Raw genomic sequence first — 24,193 nt, 5'->3', positions numbered from 1 at the left:
CGAAACCTAAGTGTCTGATCGATAAAATTCTGTGTCAGCAATTTTTGTAAAACACACTAGATAAAATTGACAAAATCTAAGTAGCAGAGTGAATAAATTTTTTCTATCAGCATCATTGTCGGATATTTCGGGTAGCATTGACAAAATCTAATTTTCAGAATCAATAAACTCTTTATAAATGTCTTTCGTCTGATGCTTCGGATAACTTTGAGAAAATCTATGTATTAGAGTGAATAAATTCTTTATCAAATTCCTTTGTCTGATACATCAGACAACATTCATAGGTGTGTGTTGTCTGAAACCTATGATTTAGGACGTTTGATTTACTATTTTGGTCACTATTACACTTTGTTGATCTTTTAGAGTTCACTTCGGAATTTTTCTTTGAAGTGTAAGACTTCAAGGATACGTCAGATAACATTGTCAAAATCTATGTATTAGAGTGAATAAATTCTTTATAAACTTCCTTTGTCTGATACATCAGACAACATTCATAGGTGTGTGTTGTCTGAAACCTATGACTTAGGACGTTTGATTTACTATTTTGGTCACTATTACACTTTGTTGATCTTTTAGAGTTCACTTCGGAATTTTTCTTTGAAGTGTAAGACTTGGAATATTTTTGTACTAGTTCACCATATCACTGCTAAACTTTACTGATGTTTCCAGGTTCATTCTGGAATTTTCCATTGAAATGAGAGACTTGAAATATTCTTGTACTAGCTCACCATATCACTGCTAAACTCTGTTAATGTTTCCAAATTTAATCTGGAATTTTTTTCGTTGAAATGAGAGACATGGAATGTTTTTGACGTATTGTGTCATGTCACCGTTACATTATGTAGATGTTTCATAGTTCTGGTTGGATTTTTTTTATTGAAAAGTAAGACTTATAATATTTTTATAGTGTCGTCTCATGGTTTACCCTGTCACTGCTGTATTCTGTCGGGTTTTTAAAATTCAATTCAGGATTTTTTTTTATTGAAATGTAACACATGGAATATTTTCATAGCGTTGTGACTTGTCACTGCTACACTTTGTTGATCTTTTACAGTTCACCTGGAATTTTATCTTTGAAGTGTGAAGCTTGGAATATTTTTTGTAGTAGTTCACAGTATCACTACTAAACTCCTTTGATGTTTCCAATTTCATTCTGGAATTTTTTCGTTGAAATGAGAGACTTGGAATATTTTTAACATGGAATGTCTTGTCACTGTTACATTCTGTAGATGTTTCATAGTTTTTCTTGGAATTTTTTTGTTGAAATGTAAGACTAGGAATATTTTTATAGTATCGTCTCATGGTTTACCCTGTCAGCGCTGTATTCTGTCGGTGTTTCAAAGTTCAATTCGGGATTTTTTCGTTGAAATGTAATCCATGGAATATTTTCGTAGCGTTGTGACTTGTCACTGCTAATCTTTATTGATCTTTTACGGCTCACTTTGGAATTTTTCTTTTAGTTGTAAGACTTGCAGAGTATTTTGTAGTAGTTCACCATATCATTGCTACACTCTGTTGATATTTCCAAGTTCAATTCAGAATTTTTTTTTTTCGTTGAAATGTAACAATTGGAATATTTTCGTAGCATTGTGTCTTGTCATTGCTACACTCTGATGATGTTTAAAGGTTCACTTTGGAATTTTTTTTATTGAAGCATAAGGCTCGGGATATTTCTGTACTGATTTACCTTGTTAGTGTTACATTTAGTTGATGTTTCGTTATTCATTTGGAATTTCTCCTTAAAATGCTAGATTTGGAATATTTTTTTTATAGTGTTATATCATGATTTACCTTCTCATAGCTACACTATCTTCATGTTTCAATACTCATTTTGGAATTTTTTCATTGATATGTAAGACTTGGAATATTTTTTATAGTGTCGTCTCGTGGTTTACCGTGTCTCTGCTATATTCTGTCGGTGTTTCAAAGTTCAATTCAGGATTTTTTCCTTGAAATGTAACACTTGGAATATTTTCGTAGCTTTATGTCTTGTCACTGCTACACTCTATTGATCTTTTAAGGTTCACTTTCCAATTTTTTCCTTGAAATGCTAGACTTGGAATATTTTACTAGTGTTATGTCATGATTTACCTTGTTATAGCTACATTCTCTTCATGTTTTGAAGTTCAGATTGGATTTTTTTTATTGAAATGAGAGACTTGGAATATTTTTTACGCATTGTGTCTTTTCAGTACTACACTCTGTTGGTGTTTGAAGGTACACTTTGGAATTTTTTTATTGAAACGTAAGACTTGGAATACTTTTGTACTGATTTACCTTGTCAGTGTTACAATCAGTTGATGTTTCTGTTTTCAATTGGAATTTTTTCCTTGAAATACCAGACTTGGAATATTTTTATAGTGTTATGTCATGATGTCATGACTCTCTTCATGTTTGAATGTTCATTTTGGATTTTTTTTTCATTGAAATGTAAGACTTGGAATATTATTCATAGTGTCTTCTCGTGGTTTACCGTATCTCTGCTATATTCAGTCGATTTTTCAAAGTTCAATTCAGGATTTTTTCATTGAAATGTAACACTTGGAATATTTTCGTAGCGTGGTGTCTTGTCACTGCTTCACTCTATTGATCTTTTAAGGTTCACTTTGCAGTTTCTTCCTTGAAATGCCAGACTTTCAATATTTTATAGTGTTGTGTTATGATTTAGCTTCTGATAGCTACACTCTCTTCATGTTTTAATGTTCATTTTGGATTTTTTCGTTGAAATGAGAGTCTTGGAATATTTTCATAGTGTTATGTTATGATTTACCTTGTCACTTCTACGCTCTGTTGATGTCTCAAAGTTCATTTTGGAATTTTTTCGTTGAAATGAGAGACTTGGCATATTTTTGTAGTAGTTCACCGTATCACTGCTACATTCTGTCGGTGTTTCAAAGTTCATTTCAGGATTTTTTCATTGAAATTTAACACTTGGAATATTTTTGACGTGTTATGTCTTGTCACCGTTCCATTCTGTAGATGTTTCATAGTTCAGGATGGAATTGTTTCATGGAAATGTAAGACTTGGAATAGTTTGTGTAGTGTTATTTTGTGATTCACGTTATCACTGTTACACTTAATTGATGTTTTAAAGTTCATTTTGGAATTTTTCCTTTGAAATGTTAGACTTGGAATATTTTTGTAGTGGTTTACATGCAAAAAGTTAGCTTTCTCTACGTTTAAAATAGGTTCATCTAACTTAGGTTATCATGAGGCTGACAATAACCTAAGCTAGATGAACCTAACTTAACCGTAGAGAAAGCTAAGTTCATCGAACTTAGGTTATCATGAGGCTCATGATAACCTAAGTTAGATGAACCTAACTTAAACGTAGAGAAACCTAACTTTTTGTGTGTAAACCCCTACAAAAATATTCCAGTTTAAACTTCATAAAAAATCCACCATTAGTGTTTCTTCTGATGAATCCTAAGAATTGAGACCAGCTTGGTATAAGACACCAGTCCCAACAACACTGTCTGGGAGGCAAATTAGAGGGTAGTAGTTAACTGCTTTCAAATTAGGTTGATTTAAGTTAGGTTAGCCTGATCTGCCACGCTAACCTAACCTAAATCAGCCTAATTTGAATGTAGTTAACTCAATGATACTTATATTAAAATTCAGTTATGCTTCAATCTACCACTAAAGCTGAAAAAATGGCAGCACTTGAGGTAGTGAAAACGTGTCGTCATCTGGATTTTTAAAAGTAAAACTCTCAAATATTATGTCTTATAATATTCTCATAATATTCGATAAAAATGAGTGACGTTTTGCAAGAACAATCTCTGATTTCTTAGAAGGTTTCTTTTTGTTTTGTAGGAATTATTTGGTTTTGTAAGAACTATTTTTGTTTTGGAATAAAAATTTGTGATTGCTTAGCAACTATTTTTGTTTTGTGAGAATTATTATTTCGTTTTTTAAGAAGTATATTGTATTTTATTAGAAGAATTTGTGATCTTTTAGGATATATATTTGTTTTGTAAGAATTATTCTTGTTTTGCAAGAAGTAATTTTGTTTTGTAACAAGTATTTTGTATTTTGTAAGCACAGTTTGTGATTGTTAGGGTGTATTTTCGTTTTGTAAGAAACGGTTGTAATTGTTAGGATGTATTTTCGTTTTGCCAGAATTATGTTTTGTTCCGTGAGAGGTTTTTTGTATTTTTGTCATAAGAATTTGTGATTTCTTATGATGTATTTTTGTTTTGTACGAATTTTATTTTGCTTTGTAAGAAGTAATTTTTGTGTGTTTTGTAAGAAGTATTTTGTGTTTTCTAAGAAGAATCTCTGATTTTTAGGATTATTTTTGTTTCGTAAGAATTATTTATCGTTTTCAAAGAATTATTTCTACTTGGTAAGAAGATTTTGTGATTTCTTTGGATGTGATTTTGTTATGTAAGAATTATTTTTTGTTTTGTAAGAAGTATTTTTTGTTTTGTCCCAAGTATTTTAGAATTTGTGATTTCTTAGGATCTATTCATGTTTTGTAAGAATTAGACTTTCGTTCGCTTTGTAAGAAGTATATTTTTTGGTTTCGTAAAAAGTATTTTATACGATATAAGAAGAAGTTGTGATTCCTTATAATGTATTTTTGTTTTGTAAGAATTGTTTTTGTTTTTGTAAGAAGTATTTGTATTTTGTAAAGGAAATTTGTGATCTTTTGGGATGTATTTTTTCTTTGTAAGAAGTATGTTTTGTTTTGTAACAAGTATTTTGTGTTTTGTAAGAAAATTTTCTGATTTGTAGTATGTATTTGTATTTTGTAAGTATTTCTTGTGATTGTTTAGGATGTATTTCGTTTTGTAAGAATTATTTTTGCTTCGTAAGAAGAATTTGGGATTTCTTAGGATGCATTTATGTTTTATAAGAATTATATTTGCCCTGTAAGAAGTATTTTTGGTTCTGTAGCAAGTACCTTATATTTTGTAGTAAGAACTTGGAATTTCTTAGGATCTGTTCATGCTTTGTAAGAATTAGTGTTTTGTTTGCTTTGAGAGAAGTATTTTTTTGGTTTCGTAAGTAGTAATTTTTAAGATATAAGAAGAATTTGTGATTCCTTATAATATATTTTTTGTTTTGTAAAAATTATTTTTTGTTTTGTTAGAAGTATTTTTTGTTTTGTCACAAGTATTTTAGAATTTGTGATTTCTTAGGATCTATTCATGTTTTGTAAGAATTTGACTTTCGTTTGCTTTGCAAGAAGTATATTTTTTGGTTTCGTAAAAAGTATTTTATACGATATAAGAAGAAGTTGTGATTCCTTATAATGTATTTTTGTTTTGTAAGAATTGTTTTTGTTTTTGTAAGAAGTATCTGTATTTTGTGAAGGGAACTTGTGATCTTCTGAGATGTATTTTTTCTTTGTAAGAAATATGTTTTGTTTTGTAATAAATATTTTGTGTTTTGTAAGAAAAATTTCTGATTTTTTAGGATTTATTTTGTATTTTGTAAGTACTGCTTGTGATTGTTTAGGATGTATTTCATTTTGTAAGAATTATTTTTGCTTCGTAAGAAGAATTTGGGATTTCTTAGGATGTATTTATGTTTTATAAGAATTATATTTGCCCTGTAAGAAGTATTTTTGGTTCTGTAGCAAGTACTTTATATTTTGTAGTAAGAACTTGGAATTTCTTAGGATCTGTTCATGCTTTGTAAGAATTAGTGTTTTGTTTGCTTTGAGAGAAGTATTTTTTTGGTTTCTTAAGTAGTAATTTTTAAGATATAAGAAGAATTTGTCATTCCTTATAATGTATTTTTTGTTTTTAAGAATTATTTTCTGCGTTGTAAGAAGTATTTTTGTTTTGTAACAAATATTTTGTATTTTGTAAGAACAATCTCTGATTTCTTAGGATGTATTTTGTATTTCGTAAGAACCTTTTCGGATTTTTAGGATGTATTTTCGTTTTGTAAGAATAATTTTTGCTTCGTAAGAAGAATTTGCGATTTCGTAGGTTGCATTTTTGGTTTTTTAGAGTTATTTTTCGTTTTGTAAAAAGTATTTGTATGTTGTAAGAAGAATATGTGATATTTTGGGATGTATATTTGTTTTGTAAGAATTTTTTGTTTCGTAAGAAGTATTTTGTAGGATGTAAGAAGAATTTATAATTTTTTAGGATATTTTTTTGTTTGTATTAATTATTGTTGCTTTGTAAGAAGTATTTTGTACGATGGAAGAAGAATTTGTGATTTCTTAGTATGAATTTTTGTTTTTAAGTTATTTTTGCTTGGAAAGAAGGTTTTGTGATTTCTTCGAATGTATTTTTGTTGTTTAAGTTATATTTGCTTCGCAAGAAGATTTTGTGATTTTGAAGATTTTGTGATATCATGTATTTTTATTTTGTAAGAATTATTTCTTGTTTTGTAAGAAATATTATATACTTTTTAAGAAGAATATGTAATCTTTTGGGATGTATTCTTACTTTGTACGAAATATGTTTTGTTCGTAATAAGTATTTTGTGTTCTGTAAGAACAATTTCTGATTTCTTATGATGTATGTTGTATTTTATAAGAATTCATCTTGGTTTTTTAGGATGTATTTCGTTTTGTAAGAATTATTTTTGCATCTTAAGAATAATTTTGTGATCTCTTAGGATGTGTTTTTGCCATTTAAGATATTTTTTTTTATTATTTAGGATGTATTTTAGTTTTGTAAGAATTATTTTTCCTTCGTAAGAAGATTTTGTAATTTTTTAGGATGTGTTTTTGCTTTTTAAGAATAATTTTTTGTTTTGTAAGAAGTATTTTCTATTTTTTAAGAAGAATTTGTAATCTTTTGGGATATATTTTTGTTTTGTAAGATTGTTTCGTAAGAAATATTTTGTATGATGCAAGAAGAATTTGTGATTTCTTACGATGTATTTTATATTTTGTACGAATTTCTTGTTTCGTATGAAGTGTTTTGTATGACGTAAGAAGACATTCATATTTGGAATGACTAATAATTTTGAATTTTTATACTTTATAAGAATTATTTCTGTTTTGTAAGCGGCACCATTGTCTGGCACTGTGTCACTCTGCCATCGAGGCTGAATGTTGTCATGTCTTGGATCTATTAAACCCCAGGAAAATAATGAAAAATATGGAAAAAATTTAAAATAAAGAAAATGATCCTTAAAATTCTCAAACCTCGGGCCATAAGCCCAAGAAAATATTGAAAATATGAAACAAATGTTAAAATATGGTATATAATTGCTCAAAATCCTCAAGTGTTATAATCTCAAGTTGTTGTAATTATTAGATCCTTAGTTGAAATGGTCCTCAGATGTGTATGAAAACGGTATCAGAGCGCCATTCTGCTCTCGATGTGAATTTTGTCATGCCCTGGATCTATGAAACCCGGGGAAAATAATAAAAAATATGAAAAAAAATAAAATACGGTAAATAATATCTTAAAACTTTCAAAACCTCGGCCCATAAGCCCTAGAAAATATTAATTACATGAAACTAATGTTAAAATATTGTAAATAATTGCTTAAAATCCTCAAGTGGTAGCATATCCTTAGTCGAAATGGTCTTCAGATACGTGTGAAAACGGTATTGCAGTGCCACTTTGGTCCCAAGGTTGAATGTTTTCATGCACTGGATTTTCTAAGCCCCAGGAAAAGTAGCAAAAAATATGAAAAAAAATTAAAATATGGAAAATAATGTCTTAGAACTCTCAAACCTCGGTCCCATAAGCCCTAGAAAATATTAAATATATGAAAAAAATGTTAAAATATCGGATACAATTGCTTAAAGCCCTCAAAACCCAGTATGTTCTTATTCAAAACTGCCACCAAGTTTTTTTTGAAAACAATATTGCTGTGCCATTCAGCTCTCAAGGTTGAATTTTTTCCTCAAATCAAAAAAATGCTCATTTTTATTTTATAAATTATTGTTGTGGGAGAAAAAAGGCTATAAACCCTTATGCGTGATAATGTACCTCCTGTGGGGTGCATTTGGTAGCCATATATTACCAAAGAGGAGGCTGCGTACACAATCTTAGAATTGGTCGAACTTGGAGGCATCATGAAAGGGTTGGCTTGCGAAAACTTGAATCAATGTGTCTAAGCATTATTTTTAACAAGAAATGTATGAAAAATGTCTTAGAAATGATGAAGGGGGTGTCAGAAGGTGTCGTGTGTCAACCATTCAGTGTCATTGGTTTGCAATTACCATGGAACATCGCAATCTAGTAATAAAATGGCAAATTTCTGCTGTCCAATTAAAAACAATGGTCATTTTTAAATTTATAAAATTTATTTTTGAGAAAAAAAATTGAAAATCCGTATGTGTGATAATTTGCCCCGCAGAGGGTTTTGTTGAGGGGTGATATATTGTGCCAGGCTGGCCTCAGTTCTTAGGATTCATTGGAAGAAACGCTAATTGCGGTTTTTCACTACGTTTAAACGATCAATTCTAGTGTAAGTTAATTTTTTTGCAGGAAAAATGTCCCCGAAAAATTCCATATGTGTGATAATGCCTGCTACAGGTTGCTGTGTGCCAACCATTCAATGTCACAAGCTCGGAATTAGTTTACAAATTTAGTCATTTTTTAGTTTACAAAATTTATTTTTGAGCGAAAAAGGCTGAAAAATCCATATATGTGATAATTTGCTTCCAGAGGGTTTTGTTGGGGGTGGTATATTGTGCCAGGCTGGCATCAATTCTTAGGATTCACTGGAAGAAACGCCAATGGCAGATTTTGCATTTAGTTTAAACGATCAGTTCTAGCGTAAGTGAATATTTTTGCCGGAAAATATCCCCGAAAAATTCCATATGTGTGATAATGTCTGCTAGAGGTTGCTGTGTGCCGACCATTCAATGTCAGAAGCTCGGAATTAGCATGGAACATCGTAATCTTACGTAATCATCGTAATCATCGTAATCAAAATGGCACGTTTCTGCTGTTCAATTAAAAACAATGACCATTTTTTAGTTTACAAAATTAGTTTTTGAGAGAAAAGGTTAAAAAACCTCTGGGTGATGAGGGTTGTACCACGTGGAAGGCAGGGGGGCAGGCGCGTAATGCCATGGTATTGTGGGGGTGTTTTTTGGAGCATCATGAAAGGTTTGGCTTTCGAATTGTCAAGGTGGTTGAGTATTCATAAGCTTACTACTACTACTACTACTTACAACTCACCGCAGCACCAAGCCGCTTGAGGCCAATGCAGCTACGCACACTCCTTCTCCATCCCCATCTACTTAAAGCCTACCTTTTTACACCCGCCCACGAAGTTCCCATTCATAAGCTTAGATAAAAGAAAACAGGGAGTCTTCGTCAATAGCTCTCAGAAATGTCTCAATATGGCCTAAATTTGCATCTAATATCAACCTTGCCCCTCTGGAAATGATTATTAGGATGTATTTTTCTTTAATACATGGTTCTTTTTGCTTATATTTTGTTCTTTTTAAGTTTTTTTTTTGTTTGTCGTGTTTTAAACTGCTTTTTCGTTGTTTTAATAATGTTGTAAATTTGTTTTAATTAATAGAAATTTTATTTACAAAGGTCTGTGTTTTTAAGATTTATTATTTAGGACGAATCTTCAATACCTAAGCGTTTACACAAATTAAGCATCTTGTTGTCCCCTTTCACCCTTATTACTAAAAATACATTAAGAAAAATCAACAATATTATGTGATATCAATCCCTAAGAACATTACTTAGTGAACATGTGCAATTTCTGGAGATATATATTCTCCGTCTGCGTGCCAATTATCGCAGGTATAAGAAATACGTCATTCTTGTAAGAGAAACATGAGATATCTCTTTACGTGCAATATGCTATTTCTAGAATATATTAAACAGAAAAAAATACTGGAAATAGTATGTTGGTCCTGGCACCTGGGACGTTGTTCTATTGGATGGAAATTGATCTTTCGAGTCCTAACAAGGACAAAGAACTAAAGAAAAAATGTTCTCAAAGAAAGAAATAGAAGCGCTTTGAAAAAAACACATTGAACATCTCGAGGAAAAATAAAAGTAAGGTGTGCACCTTCATTAAGCTATTCCCAATAAATCCATGTATGATACCATCACCCTACATAAATCTATTAAGTCACACACGATGTCGTCATCCATATTACACAGGATCACGGGAATCCCGGGTGTCATGGGGATCTTGTCAGTGTTCCTTTAAATACTGAAAGGAGATTGCGTCATCCATTTTACACATGGTCACCAGGTTGTGCCGTTGGAATCTTTCCAGCTGGCCGGTTGTTTAGGGATGCCTTTAAATCAGGGACCCGTTGTATTCCGGGGTCTCGTAGAAATCCTATGGGAATCTGCCAGGGATGTCATGGAATTATATTATGGGAATCTTGCCATCTTTGTCGTGGAAACAAGAGTGTGTCATGTCACGGATATAGGACTTGCGCTTGAAATCTTTCCAATTAAACACTTGCCGGCTCCCATGGAAACAGGGTTTGTCATTTTACGTCGCGGCAGTGCAGGGGGTGTTGTGGAAATTCTATAGAAAATATGCCAGGGGTGTCATGGAATATATTATGGGAACTGGGGAGGTGTCGTGTGACTTCACAGGGCGTGCGCTTGAAAGCTTAGATACCTTTCAAACAGAGGCCTGTTGGAATTCGGGGTGTTGTGGGAGTCTTGCCATCTGTGTCATGGAAAAATGGCGTCACGGGACCGCTAGAAACAGGGATACACCTATAAACCTTCTTCTTGCCCCGTTAAACCTTATACCTGATTAAAGGAAGAAAAGAGTAGTTCCTAGGATGTCATAGAATCCATGGACGGGATACTACTAGCAAGACTTAGTGTATAAAGAATTTTTGTATAGGAATTCTGGCAAATTCCCCGAGTATAAAATTTCCCCTGAAAAGTTCACCTCCTGGAAAATGACCCTCCAATGCCCCCAGGGCTTTGGAGGATAAGGAGGGTCATGATATCTCCAAAGACATAGTTATTGGGCCTTCAACTTTGTTGAACAAAATAGCAATCTCAGAATTTTCATCGGACGATTTTGGAAAAAAAAGTCGCGTGGGAGGGGGCCAAGTTGTCCTCCATTTTTTGGGTACTTAATAAGGACACTAGAACTTTTAATTTCCGCTAGCATGAGCCCTCTCCCGAGGTTTTAAGCACATTGGGTCGATACAATCACCCCTGGTAAAAAAACAAAAACAAATAAATACACATCCGTGATATTTCTTCTGGAAAAAATTACAAAATTCCATGTTTTTGCAGATAGGAGCTGGAAACCTCTACAGTGGTGTTCTCTGATACGCTGAATCTGAGATGTAATTTCCAGTAAGATTCTATAAAGTTTAGGGGGTGTTTTTCCCTTTTTTCGAAAATCAGTCAAATTTTTTCAGGCTCGTAACTTTCGCTGGGTAATACTAAACTTAATAAAACTTAAATATTCAAAATCAGCAAAAAAGTCCAATTATTTTGATATATCTCTTGGTATCGAAACTCTGTTTTTTAAAGTTTTGGTTACTATTGAGGCGGGCCGCTCCTTTCTTACAGTTCGTTACCGCGAACTATTTGAAAAGAACCACTTAAGTGCTAATTTGTCGTTCATGGTCATATATATATATATATATATATATATATATATATATATATATATATATATATATATATATATATATATATTATATATATATATATATATATATATATATATATATATATATATATATATATATATATATATATATATAAACTCCAAGACACATATCTGGATTGAAAAATCCTCACGAGTTGTATAGGGGATGATCAGAAGTGCAGACTCTAAGGAGGGAGAGGGGTAGTTATCGCAGCCATCAAAATGCCCATTGAGGTATTTCGAGAAATCAATAAAGGGCTCTATGGAATGGATAAATATTCTTGGTACTTATGTATTAAACGTACTCTTTTAGAAACCAATCACAAAAACCCGTCCATTCAAGATACCGCTATAGTGTTATGCAATGTAAGGCGTGGTTTTCATTGCGTTAACGATATTTAAACTGTTTTTTTGGGGGGGTTTAGGGGGGGGGTACCTAGGTTAGGCTAGGTTATGCATTTAATATATGCTATGCTTTATTCCCCCCCCCCCTAATGTGCAAATATATAGCCCAAATTTGTTTCTAAACTATTATATATTCATTCTATTTTATTTTAGTTTATTAGCATAAACCAAACTTGACTTCTTTAGCAGTATATAAAAGAGTACGTTTAATACATAAGTACCATATTACTTTTTTATATGTCCGACTGAAATTAAACTAAACAGTGCGAGCCTTTGTGCTTTTTTTGAAACTTCGAAACTTTGTGCTTATTGGGATGAGCTACGTATTTGCCAATATGATTCGGAATGGAGCCTTATGGAAATACCCTTGTTTCAATTTGAACTTGGCGTCGACCTTATGGTGAACCGCAAGGTTAAAGCAAAATCCCATTTTTATACATAAATCTATTATAGTTTAAACTATATCTCTGACCGCATGCTTTATTTAGAACTTGTTAATCTTACCGATGAATCATTCCTCACCAATCCAATTTAATCAACATTATTTGGAATGATCAGAACTTGTTACTACGGCAAATATCCTTTTAGTTAACTCTAGGTAAATTCATTTCTAAAAAACGAAACAAAATAAAACAAAAAGCAACAGCAATAAAATAGTTAATGAGAAATATGATTGAATGATTCAGAACTACTGTATCTTATTATAAAGGCCTCAGCATTCCCAGAGCACGTGGTGTCCAGATTCTCACAACGAAAATTGTGGCCAAAATATTTACAAAATTCAGTAGAAAACAGCACAATCATTCCCCATTATCGAATCTGATGGCGCTAGATGCTCGATTTGGCCTTCCAATAAAATTGAATCGGAGCGTTGAATAGCCATCCCTGAGTTTTAAACGAAACGTGTACCAGTAAAAATTTTTTCAGCGGTTTCATATTTTGATGGTGGTTTTTACTTTTTGTGATAAACAGTAAATAAATCTTTGTGGTAAACAGATCCTTCTTCAACTAAAACAATATTTGGAGGGAGGGAGAGAGTTGTATTTTGTTCAGATTTGGCGCACATTATTGGCAAGCAATGACTTAATTCACGGTCAATATCATACTAAAAGCCTGGTTTTAGATATGGATACCGAACAGAAATGATTTTAATTACTTTATAAGCGATACATATGGTGATGGCCAAGAGCTCAAATTTGATAATAACAGTTAAACATGCCAATCAGTGAGTAATTGTTTGCCTAATTATTAGCTAACAGATCTGCAAAAAAGATTTTTGGAAATCAGTTAGAATATAATACTGAAGGGTTAAAAAAAATCCACCATAAAGAAACAAAAACAATAATATATAAAAGGGCTTGATATATATTATATACTATAATATTATTTTAAGTTTTTAAATAGTAAAATAATTTAATAATGAAATTTGTAATAGTAATAATTATTATTATATTAGTAATAACAATGGAATTTGTAAGTGATGTAAATATTAAAAGGGTATAAAGGGTATTTTTTACCTTTTCATGTTTCTTTCTTGATCTGCTGCTAATTAATTTTGTCTGAAGATACATTACTCTGAAGTGTCAATTTTTTTTATGTTTAGTCTATTAAGCTGACAGATCGAGCTCTGCTCTCTGTTGGCTAAATTGGAGATTCTGTTATAACCATTGTCAAACAGTTCGTGATAACGAACTGTAAGCAAGGAGCGACCCGGCTCAATAGTAACCGAAACTCTAAAAAACGGAATTTTGGTACTAGTGGATACATAAAAAGGATTGAATTTTTATATTGATTCAAGCTTGGAAGTTTCAGTAAGTTTAGTTTTACGGGTCAAAAGTTAAGCGCCTGGGAATCTTTGCCTTGTGTTCGAAAAAAAAGGGAAACACCTCCTAAAAGTCATAGTGAAAATCACATTTAATGAAAATCACACCATCAGATTCATCGTATCAGAGAACCCTACATTAGGGGTTTCAAGCTCCTATCTGCAAAAATGTGGAATTTTGTATTTTTTGCCAGAAGAAAGATCACGGATGCGTGTTTATTTTTTCTTTTTTTTTTTTTTTTTTTTTTATTTTCGCAGGGGTGTTCGTATCGATCCAGTAGTCCTAGAATATCGTGAGAGGGCTCATTTGAATGGAAATTAAAAGTTCTAGTGCCCTTTTTAAGTCACCAAAAAAATTAGAGGGCAACTTGGCCCCCTCCCATGCTCATTATTTTCCCGAATCCACCCAGTCAAAATTATAAGATAGCCATTTTGTTCAGCATAGTCTAAAGTATACTTAATATGTCTTTGAGGATGGCTTAATCCCCCACAGTTCCTGGGGGAAGGACTGAAAGTTATAAATTTTGCCCATTGTTTGCATATAGTATTGGTTATTGGGAATTATAAAAGGCTTTTCAGGAGGAATTTTTTCTAGTGGGGGGTCGGGGTCAGAGTAGGGGTTACGGGGGAGGATCTTTCCATGGAGGATATTTCCTTGGGGGAAGGGAAATTTGTATGAAGGGGCCGCCAGATTTCCCAGCATTACTTAAAAAAAGATCAGAAATTAAATAAAAAAACAAGTCTTTTCCAACTGAAAGTAAGAAGCGACATTAAAACTTAATGAACAGAAATTATTTCGTATATGAGGTGGTTCACCCGCTAGTCAATAGCTCGCTCTTTACGCTAAAGTTTTTTTAGTACTCTCAAAAGAGCTATCTATTCTAATTAACCGGTCTTTGTAATTCAGGGGTTTGTGATTCGAACAAAATTCAAACTTTAGCGTTAAGATTGAGGTATTGACTAAGGAGCGAACTCCCTAATATACGTAATAAAAATTCGTTACGTAAGTTAATTCGTAAGTTACGTCAGAACAAACTTTCGAGGAAGCCAATTAGCCAAAAAAAGGAAAATTAATATGCGATTTTTGTTTTAATCATTCATGTACGGGGAGCCAATTAATTCAAAAACGTCAAGAAATTAAATATAAAAAATAGGTTTTTTTTAACTGAAATTAAGGCGTGAAATTAAAACTTAAAACGAACAGAAATTATTCCGTATATGGAAGGGGCTGCCCCCTCCTCAACGCCTCGCTCTTTGCGCTAAAGTTTGACTCTGTCTCACAACTTTTTTTTTTTTAATAAGAAACTTTAGCGTAAAGAGCGAGGCGCTAAGGAGGGGACAGCCCCTTTTATATACGGAATAATTTCTGTTCGTTTTAAGTTTTAATGTCGCTCCTTACTTTCAGTTAAAAAAAACCTTATTTTTTTAGTTAATGTTAATAAAGATTTACCTTACCTTTATATATTACGATAACATTTAAAAGATAAAAAAAATAAACACAGCAATAGATAAAAAATGAAATATAAATCAATTATAAATCATTTTATAATATACTTCTATATAGGCCTACTATAAATAATATGAACCATCATATTTAAAAAGGAATTTCTTGATATTACTAGTGACCCTAAACTATATCAAGTTCAATATTTGCTTTACACCAGGAAATTTTCCAGGTAACATAAACCTTGATACATCATAGTCCTACTTGTCTCCTAATATAGGCCTATTTGTTATTGACTTTCACAATCATGATCTAGTGCCCTACATTGTTAATAATTGTAAAGCGGGTAGATTTGCATATAGGCTCAGAATTAACCCTCTAAATAAAAGCAGTTTGCAAATTATTTGCAATATCAGTTTCTCACTGCTGTTGGGATAAAAATCACAGATCTTCTTCGGAATAATTCAGGTAAATTTATTTCAAGGAATACGATTTAATTCAAGATAGAAAATTCATTTCAATGACATTCGCAGCGCAGTACTTTGTTAATTCCCTAAAGAATATTTATTTATTTCATTTTTGTTAATTGCTTATTCACTCTAAAATTTTTCACGGAAACCCATATATTTTTTCTTTTGAAGAACAAAGCTCGAGGCTTAAAACTACACTTTCACAATAATTTGGGGAAAATTCGGGCATTCAACAGATTAAGGTTCCCATCTTGCAACAAAATTAATTTATTGATTTAATGTCACTTTTGGCTGTTTTTGAGTCATTTTAACTGTTTGTTCAATTGACCATTTCGGCTTTTCGCATATTTCGACCGAAATAGCTCTAATGGTTCTTATACTCCTTACTCAGATACTTGCCTATTGCTTCTACTATGTGGCATGCCAAACAGATTCTTCTTCTGTAAAATGTTTTGTTGGGTGTTCTCTGTGAAACCTTCAAAAACCTTTGTTAGCACAAATAATAAGACGCAAATTTGACTTTTCAAACAGTTCTTGGCAACGAACTGTAAGTAAGGAGCAGCGGAGAAGAATACATCAGATGAATCAAATTTTTATGCTGATTCAAAATATATAAAAGTTGATGTTGCCCATCAAAAGTTACGAGCCTGAGGAAATTTAACCAATTTTTGAAAGATAGGGGAAACACCCCCAAAACGTCAAGCGATGTCAGATTCAGAATATTAGAGAACCCCTATGTACAGGTTTCAGTCTCCTATATACAAAAATATTGAATTTTATTTTTTTTGCCAGAAGAAAGATCACGGATGCTTTTTTCCCCCCTAGGGATGGACGCGTCGAACCAGCGATCCCATAAGATCGGAAGAGGGCTTATCTGATCAGAAACCGAAAGTTCTAGTGCCCTTTTTAGCGACCAAAAAGATTGGAGGGCAGGTAGCCCTCCTCCCACACCCCTTTCCCTCTAAAGTCGTCCTATCAAACTTTTGATATAGCTTTTTTTCAGCATAGTTGAAAAATCCAATAGCTATGCATTTGGGGATAACATGGCCCCGACAGCCCCCAGGGAAATGGCTGTAAGTTACAGAATTTATCCATTATTTACGTATTGCATTTGTTATTGGGAATTATAAAGACATTTTTTAGGGGGAGGAATTTTCTGCTCTGGGGGGGGGGTTTCATGGTTAAAATTTTTCGCAGGGAAGGTAGTTTTCAGGGGCGAGCTTTCCAAGGGAAATTTAAACTGGGGGATTTTGCCAGAATCCCTATATGAAATTCTTTTTGTTTGTTTTGTTTTGTGTTTGTCGATTAAATATAACTTGTAACGATGTTCCGGGGCAAGTTTTCAGTGGGATTTGAATTGTTTGGATGATTTTTCATGGCAGGGGGGGGGGGGAGAAATATCTGCGGGAGAAATTCTCTATGGGAAATTTCCCACTAGATCAGCTTTCTACTGGGGGTAGGGGATTTCTGGGAAAAATTGTCACGAAGAGGGATATCTAACAGAATTTTAGAAACGATCAGAAATTAGAGCCTTTTCAAATGAAAGTCTTCTACGGATAATTTTTCAGGCGGAATCGACCGCGAGAAATTTTCCTGGAGGATTTTCAGCGAGGATGGAATTTTCTGGTTGGGTTGTGAGAAGGGCTTTACTTTGAGGGACTTTCTGTGGGGGGGGGGCAGAAGTTTCGATGGAGAGAAGCTTGATTTCCTGGCATTATTTGAAAAACGATCAGAAATTAGATAAAAAAAAAGAAGTTTTTTCCAACTGAAAGTAAGGAGCAACATTAAAAATTAAAACGAATAGAAATTATTCCATTTATTACAGGGGTCGTCCCCTCCTCAATACCTCACTCTTTACGCTAAAGTTTAATTTTCTGTCCCGTTCTATAAGAACGACTCCTGAAACACAAGGGCTGTTTAATTAGAATAAGAAGCTTTTTAAAAGCCATATAAAGTCTTGAAGCCATATAAAGTGTTATTCTAATCAGCTTTGATAATGGGAGTACACCATGTAATATATTTATGGCAAACTTGTGACGCTGCTGAAATCGAGGCACAAGATTTTGGAACGCTATTAAACCCTTAACTTTCAACATAAATACAGTATTTGCAGATTTTCTATGATCTTGATTTGCAATCTGTGCAAGGAGAAAGAAAATAAATCGAATAATAAATATAGTATTTGATTTGCTTGTGTCCCTTGGTGTGCCCGTGACTCGGTGATGCAACCTACACAAGCACCGTGGCAGCACAAGTGAAATAAAAATTACACAATTACTCAAGTGCTCCCTGTTCAGCAAATTAAATAAAAAAGAGCAATTTTTTTTAACTGAAAGTAAGGAGCGACAAAAAAAAAAACTTAAACGAACAGAAATTATTCTGTAGATGAAAGGGGCTGCCCCCTCCTCAACACCTCACTCTTTACGCTAAAGTTTTTTATTGTTTTAATAAATAGAGTTGCGAGAAAGAGTCTAAATTTAGCGTAAAGAGCGAGGCGTTGAGGAGGCTACAGCCCCTTTCATATACGGACTAATTTCTGTTCGTTTTAAGTTTTAATGTCGCTCCTTACTTTCAGTTAAAATTTTTTCTATTTAATTTTAGAACGTTTTTGAATTAATGCCGGTTTTGATTTTGGCTCACCGTACATGAATAATTAAAAAAAATTTGCATATTAATTTTACTTTTATTTGATTAAATGGCTTTCTCGAAAGTTGTTTAATTTTATGTACGAACGTTTTTATTAGTTATAAATATACGTAACTTACGAATTAACTTACGTAACGAACTTCTGTATCCATATATTTTTAATAGGCCTACGTATATCAGGGAGTTACACCCCCTAGTCAATACCTCGCTCTTTACGCTAAAGTTCGAATTTTTGTTCCAATTCTTTATTAATGAACCCTTAATCACAAAGGCCGTTAATTAGAATAAATAGCTCTTATGAAAGTTCTAAAAAATCTCTGGCTTAAAGAGGAAGGTATTGACTGGGGGGTGAACCCAATCATATGCGTAATGTCTTATGTTCGTTGTAATTTTTGATGTTGCTCCTTACTTTCAGTTGAAAAACTTTTTTTTTAATTTAATTTCTGATCGTTTTTTCAATAATGCTGGAAAATCTGGCGCCCACTTTATAGAAATGTCCCTTCCCCCATGCAAACTTACTCCTTGGAAAGATCCTCCCACGTAACCCCCGAACCACCTCCCCCCACAACCAGAAAAATCCCCCTGAAAACGTCTGTATACTTCCCAATAACCAATACTATATATAAACATTGGGCAAAGTTAATAACTTTCAGCCCTTTTCCCGGGGACTTTGGGGGATTAAGTCATCCTAAAAGACATAGTAATTATATTTTCGACCATTTTGAACAAAATGGCTATCTCTAAATTTTAATCAGGTGACTTTGGAGAAGAAGTTAGCGTGGGAAGGGGCCTAGTTCCCTCCATTTTTTGTCACTTAAAAAGGCACTAGAACTTTTAATTTCCGTTCGAATGAGCTCCCCACGATATTCTAGGACCACTGGGTCAATACGATCACCCCTGGGGAAAAAACAACAACAAATAAACACGCATCCGTGATCTATCTTCTGGGAAAAAATACAAAATTCCACATTTTTGCAGACAGGAGCTTAAAACCTCTACAGTAGGGTTCTCTGATACGCTGAATCTGACGGTGTGATTTTCATTAAGGTTCTATGACTTTTATGGGTTGTTTCCCCCTTTTTTCGAAAATCAGGCAAATTTTCTCAGGCGCGTATTTTTTGATGAAACTTGTATATTTGAAATAAGCATTAAAATCTGATTCTTTTTTGATGTATCTATTGGTATCAAAATTCCGTTTATAGAGTTTCGGTTACTATTGAGCCGCGTCGCTCCTTACTTAAAGTTCGTTACCACGAACTGTTTGATACGGAGCATGCAGTTCACTTAATTCAAACAATCTTAAATCTAAAAATAATTATTGGCAAATGGCAAAATTATATTTTATAAATTATTCGCCGATCGAATGCTAGAAGTCAAAGCCTAAAGAAAAAAAAATACATGCATTTACTAAATGATTTCATTTGTTGTACTTAGAAAAATTTTCAGTTAAGCTCTAAGCGTAAATAATGGGTGTGTCTACCCTCATTAACGTGATAAGCTTCGCTCGTTTTGATTTTTAACATCGTTTAAGCTTTAAGTTTGATTTGAAACAATATTTTTTTCACCAAGCACGATTCGACTTGAGCTATGCAAGTCTCAGCTATTATATCCATTATTGTTAATAATAATAAAAAAGCGTGAAGTTAGGATTAAATTAAGCAAAATTTGCAGCGGAGTGTAGATAGCGGCAGGTCGCTGATAGATTCACAGAATCGTTAAATTTGAAAAAAAAACGTGAGATATCGCAATAAATCGGTAGGTATGGAAGCATTGGTCGCAAGGCGAATAGAAAAATACCTTCTGAGGTGGAAATAAATTCCATATGAGGGGCTTAAAGTTCCTCCTTAGTCCTTGTCTTGACTGTCGACTGAAGTTGGATTTGTAAGATCTTCTGAATTCAAACAAAAACATAGTGGTATCTAAGACAGAATTTAAAGTTGTTTTTTTTCAAAACCGCATGAGCAAATACTATTTATTTTCTGGGGGATTGAGGACAGTTGGGACGCAGAAGCTTAACCACAAATAATTCCATCATAGGGCCAAACAGAATGTTGCCTTGAATTTCCATCAATATTCTGATGCTATTATTTCCAACTGACATGGCTCTGCTACATTATAATGTTTCAGATGGAAAGTGGTAATCAATTTGCAATTTTGAAGACAAGTTGCACAGTATCGCACAAACCTTACTGGATTCCCGCCACATAATCGTGCAAACCAGCTCAAATGCATAAAATTCTTAAGAAACAGGTCTTGTGTTCGGACTTGTGTGCAAATATCTATAAATTTATGGGGTGTAAGAAATGAGTTACTTGCAATTTAGTTACTTGCAATCGTTACTTGCAATTGCAACAGCAAACAACAAGGGTAATAAGAAAAGCTTATTAGAATAATATTAGAATTCTTATTAGAATTCTTACACCCCTGCTCATGGGGTGTAAGAAATCAAAGGATCTTCTTGGGATTTGTCTGACAGAATTCAAATTTTGGAATAAAAAATGGCTATAACAAGTGGCCAGGTACGTGTGGAGGAGTTTTTTTTTTTACAGGAACAGGGGGAGGACAAAACTAAAACAGAAAAATATGTAGGTTCTACAAAAAAAGTAGAAAATTACGAAAAAATGAAAAATGAGAAGCAAGAGCCAAAAAACGAACATAAACCTTCAAATTTCCGCACACAAGGATCGGATCCTTTTATTTGAGAAAATTGTAAATATCCAAAAGTAAATATTAACTAATTAAATGTCGTTAATTTGTGTATTTTTAGTGAATTAAAAAAATTTCTTACTTTGCCATATCTTAATCTGCATATATATATGTTTATAAATTAGTATTTTATTACATATTAAATCAAAATTTTAATATTTTATTAAACATTAATTTAAACACTCATAAGTAAATCTTTTAAAGTTTCTGTTTAGTGGGTATTCTAATGTATATGCGTTGCTACTGTAGCCTAATCAGTAAAGCCGACTAAATGAGGATAAATGTTTGCATTCCAGAAAGAAGTCTTAAAAGCCTAGTTAAGAGCCTGAAATACTATTTTGAAGAAAGTTTTTGGGGAAGCTATGATTATGCTGATTAAAATTTTGAAAGGAAATTTTTCAGCAGAATCTACTTTTCAATTTTTTTGAAAGATCTGTCCTAATAAATTGTCTTTCGAACTTTGAATGCTTAAGTTCTGCTGAACAGGAACCAAACTCTAAAAATAATGTCTTTATAGTGGAAATAACGTGGTTAATCATTGCGTGCTAATATGGTTTTTAAAATGTGATTGAAAAAAGAGATTGAAGAGACCATAAAGTTAAACTGAAGAAGGGAGGGAATCAAAGTGGAAATAAGTAGGGAAGATAGAGAGAAAAATTGCTGTTCTACACAATGTAACTTATCCTTCTTTTCAGAATCATGTCTAAGCTTTTCCTATTACCCTTGTTGTTTACTGTTGCAATTGCAAGTGACGAAAGGCTTCTTTTTGCTTCGTTTGGAAAGACTCTAACATATTATAAGTTCACGTCGGCCAGTACAACTGTATCACATACTCCGTTCTGCTATACCATTGCACCTTTGATCTCTGTACCTACCACTTTGACAACAATCACTACCAGCTTAGGTGCTCCATTGAACTGTCGTCGCAGACGGTGGGCATATGAAAACCCAATTGATGGTGAGTTGGTTGAAATCAGTGCTGGCAACCCTGCTGCAGTTTCACTTGCTGAGGCCACTGAACTACCTGATCTTCGCCCCGTAGAGACGTAAGTTCGCATTTAGATATTGAATTTAGTCTTATAGAGTTTTAAAGACTAACTCAGAACCAAGTATATTGGAATGATTGTTACTTCTGTACAAAGAAGTTCGAAGCTACAGAATTAGAATCACATTTTTGAAAAACGAAAGTTGTAAATGCTAGAAAATTTGTTTAGATGAGCTATACGCTATCTAGTGTTTAAAAGATATCACCAATAATTAATAGGGTATTTCACTTGCAATTTAGATCAATGAATATAAAAGGCCCAAAAGAAAGTGAAGATGTTCTTTTAAGATTTAATGACTAGGCTAGAAGACCAACAGATTCAACATTGGGATGTTGACGCAAGTAATTCGATTAGGTTTTCTATAGATTTGTTAAAGAAAGTTTTGGCGAAGAATATTATTACAAGTTAAATTTACCAACTAAATATATTAAAAATTGGATTCAGATGAGAGCAAACTGTCTACCACTCTTAACAAATTGGAGGGATATTAATTTTCCAAATAGATTATGAATTTGCACATTATGCTGTATTCTGGGGGATAGATTGTGACATTTTCTCTATAGGTTCAAGGACATGGCAAATGGTTTAATGGTGGAAATGGTGAGCTGCTACTTGGGATCCTTAAATCAACGTCTCCTAGACATATAGCGGCAAAATGTTATTTTGTTTTAAAGGGTTTAAAGGCTCGAAGATAGAAGTTTTCTTTTATTCATTTGTATCTGCTTATTTATTATGCTTTTTTATATCAGTTTTGTATTAGGTTTTGCCAGATTTGAAATACAAACGCACATATACAGTTGAGCTGTGTTAATTCAAGATTTGTTACTTGGTGTTTTGAAAAAATCAAGGTTTTTATCTCATACCCTCAATAAAAGCACATTCTATCATTGGGCTCTTGGTTTTATTCTCTATCTATCTTTCTATCTATTCTTATGTTCTCTCAAATTAGAATACGGAGACTTATGGAAACATTTACTCTTGGCGCTGAGGGAATAAAAAGCACGCTATGCTTCTGTAAAACAAAAATAATTTGCTGCTAGAATTAAAAACAAACTGCTTAAAAATTACAGCTTAACATATAATTGATTGTAAAAAATAGCAAATTTGTTATTCTTTTTCGTTTTATTTTGCAATATTCTATTTCACCTATTTTATTCTCTTGAATTAAGAGCCGTGTTTCTAATTATAGCTCTGATGATGGACAAACATATATGATTGATGCTTCCATCAACACAGAAGGTTTTGAAAGAGCTAGCCCAGAGGAACGTTTTGTTAAGGTTGGCATCTCTACGGTGAAGACAACAATGACTCTCTTTACCACTATTACTAACAACGCTGCCACTAGAACTTTTACCATTGGATGTACACCCCAAGGTGCAACTCTAACCCAGTGCTAAGTTTCATCTTCTGCTTTTGTTCCTATTTAAATTATTTAATAAAGAATAGCGTCTTTTCATAAAGAAAACACGTCTCTTGGTATGACCATTTAAAAGCAATATAGATGAAGTTTATTCAGCAAATTTGCGTATATTGTGAGTAAAGAGCAACACGTACCAATATTAACCAAAGCTCCGAAAACTGAAATTTTTACGTAAACATATAGGTCAAAATATTTTTTTTGCAAATATGTTAGATAAATCCAAATTGTTAATATTAAGGGCACACTAGACGGTCAATCATTTTAATCAAAAGATTCCGTCAATCGATTGACACGTTCTTCAATCAACCTTCAATTGACTGTTCAATCAACCCTTCAATCTTGACCAAAGCTAATTTATCCAGATTTTTAGTTTCAGTTCAGAGGCGGGTAGTGAAGTGTCTATTGTATGTGATTAATTAAAAAAACTTTTTCCACAAAATAATTTTTTTAAAGAAAAGAAAAAAAAACCATTAAACAAAAAATGAGCAAAATAAAAATCAAATAGTCTAGGAATTTTGAAACTACCATAAATCAGAATCGATAAATAAATGAAACCCAAATCGGACAGAAATTACAATAAATAACCGAGTCAAACTCAAAACGAGCAAAAATTTACATAAGTAGGGCTCAAAACCCCCATGCCTTCCCAAGTCCGGAATATAATTTGAAATTTACTGAAAAAAGTATAAATGT

General features: G+C 32.8%; 1 protein-coding gene across 1 annotated transcript; it reads left to right on the top strand.

The window, feature by feature from the left end:
• Window positions 1-15,627: 15,627 nt before the first annotated feature.
• On the top strand, window positions 15,628-23,539 carry LOC148944594 (uncharacterized). The gene is made up of 3 exons (XM_089100756.1): window positions 15,628-15,680; window positions 21,730-22,080; window positions 23,270-23,539. The coding sequence occupies exons 2-3, from the start codon at window positions 21,734-21,736 to the stop codon at window positions 23,475-23,477; spliced, it is 555 nt and encodes a 184-aa protein (XP_088956882.1). The 5' UTR covers window positions 15,628-15,680; window positions 21,730-21,733; the 3' UTR covers window positions 23,478-23,539.
• Window positions 23,540-24,193: the final 654 nt, after the last annotated feature.

This window comes from Artemia sp. Qi Xiang Cuo, chromosome 14 (genome assembly GCF_049724085.1).
Source record: "Artemia sp. Qi Xiang Cuo chromosome 14, ASM4972408v1, whole genome shotgun sequence".
NCBI classification, from domain to species: Eukaryota; Metazoa; Arthropoda; class Branchiopoda; order Anostraca; family Artemiidae; genus Artemia; species Artemia sp. Qi Xiang Cuo.
The sequence above is the reverse complement of the archived record's forward strand: the minus strand, read 5'-3'. Positions and strand labels throughout refer to the sequence as shown.

What these genes read in the sequence shown, in the direction of transcription:
- LOC148944594 (XM_089100756.1), top strand. Translation starts at nt 21,734, where the DNA reads ATGTCTAAGCTTTTCCTATTACCCTTGTTGTTTACTGTTGCAATTGCA. An exon ending in GATCTTCGCCCCGTAGAGAC is followed by an intron (nt 22,081 to 23,269) that starts GTAAGTTCGCAT and finishes TTCTAATTATAG; the next exon opens with CTCTGATGATGGACAAACAT.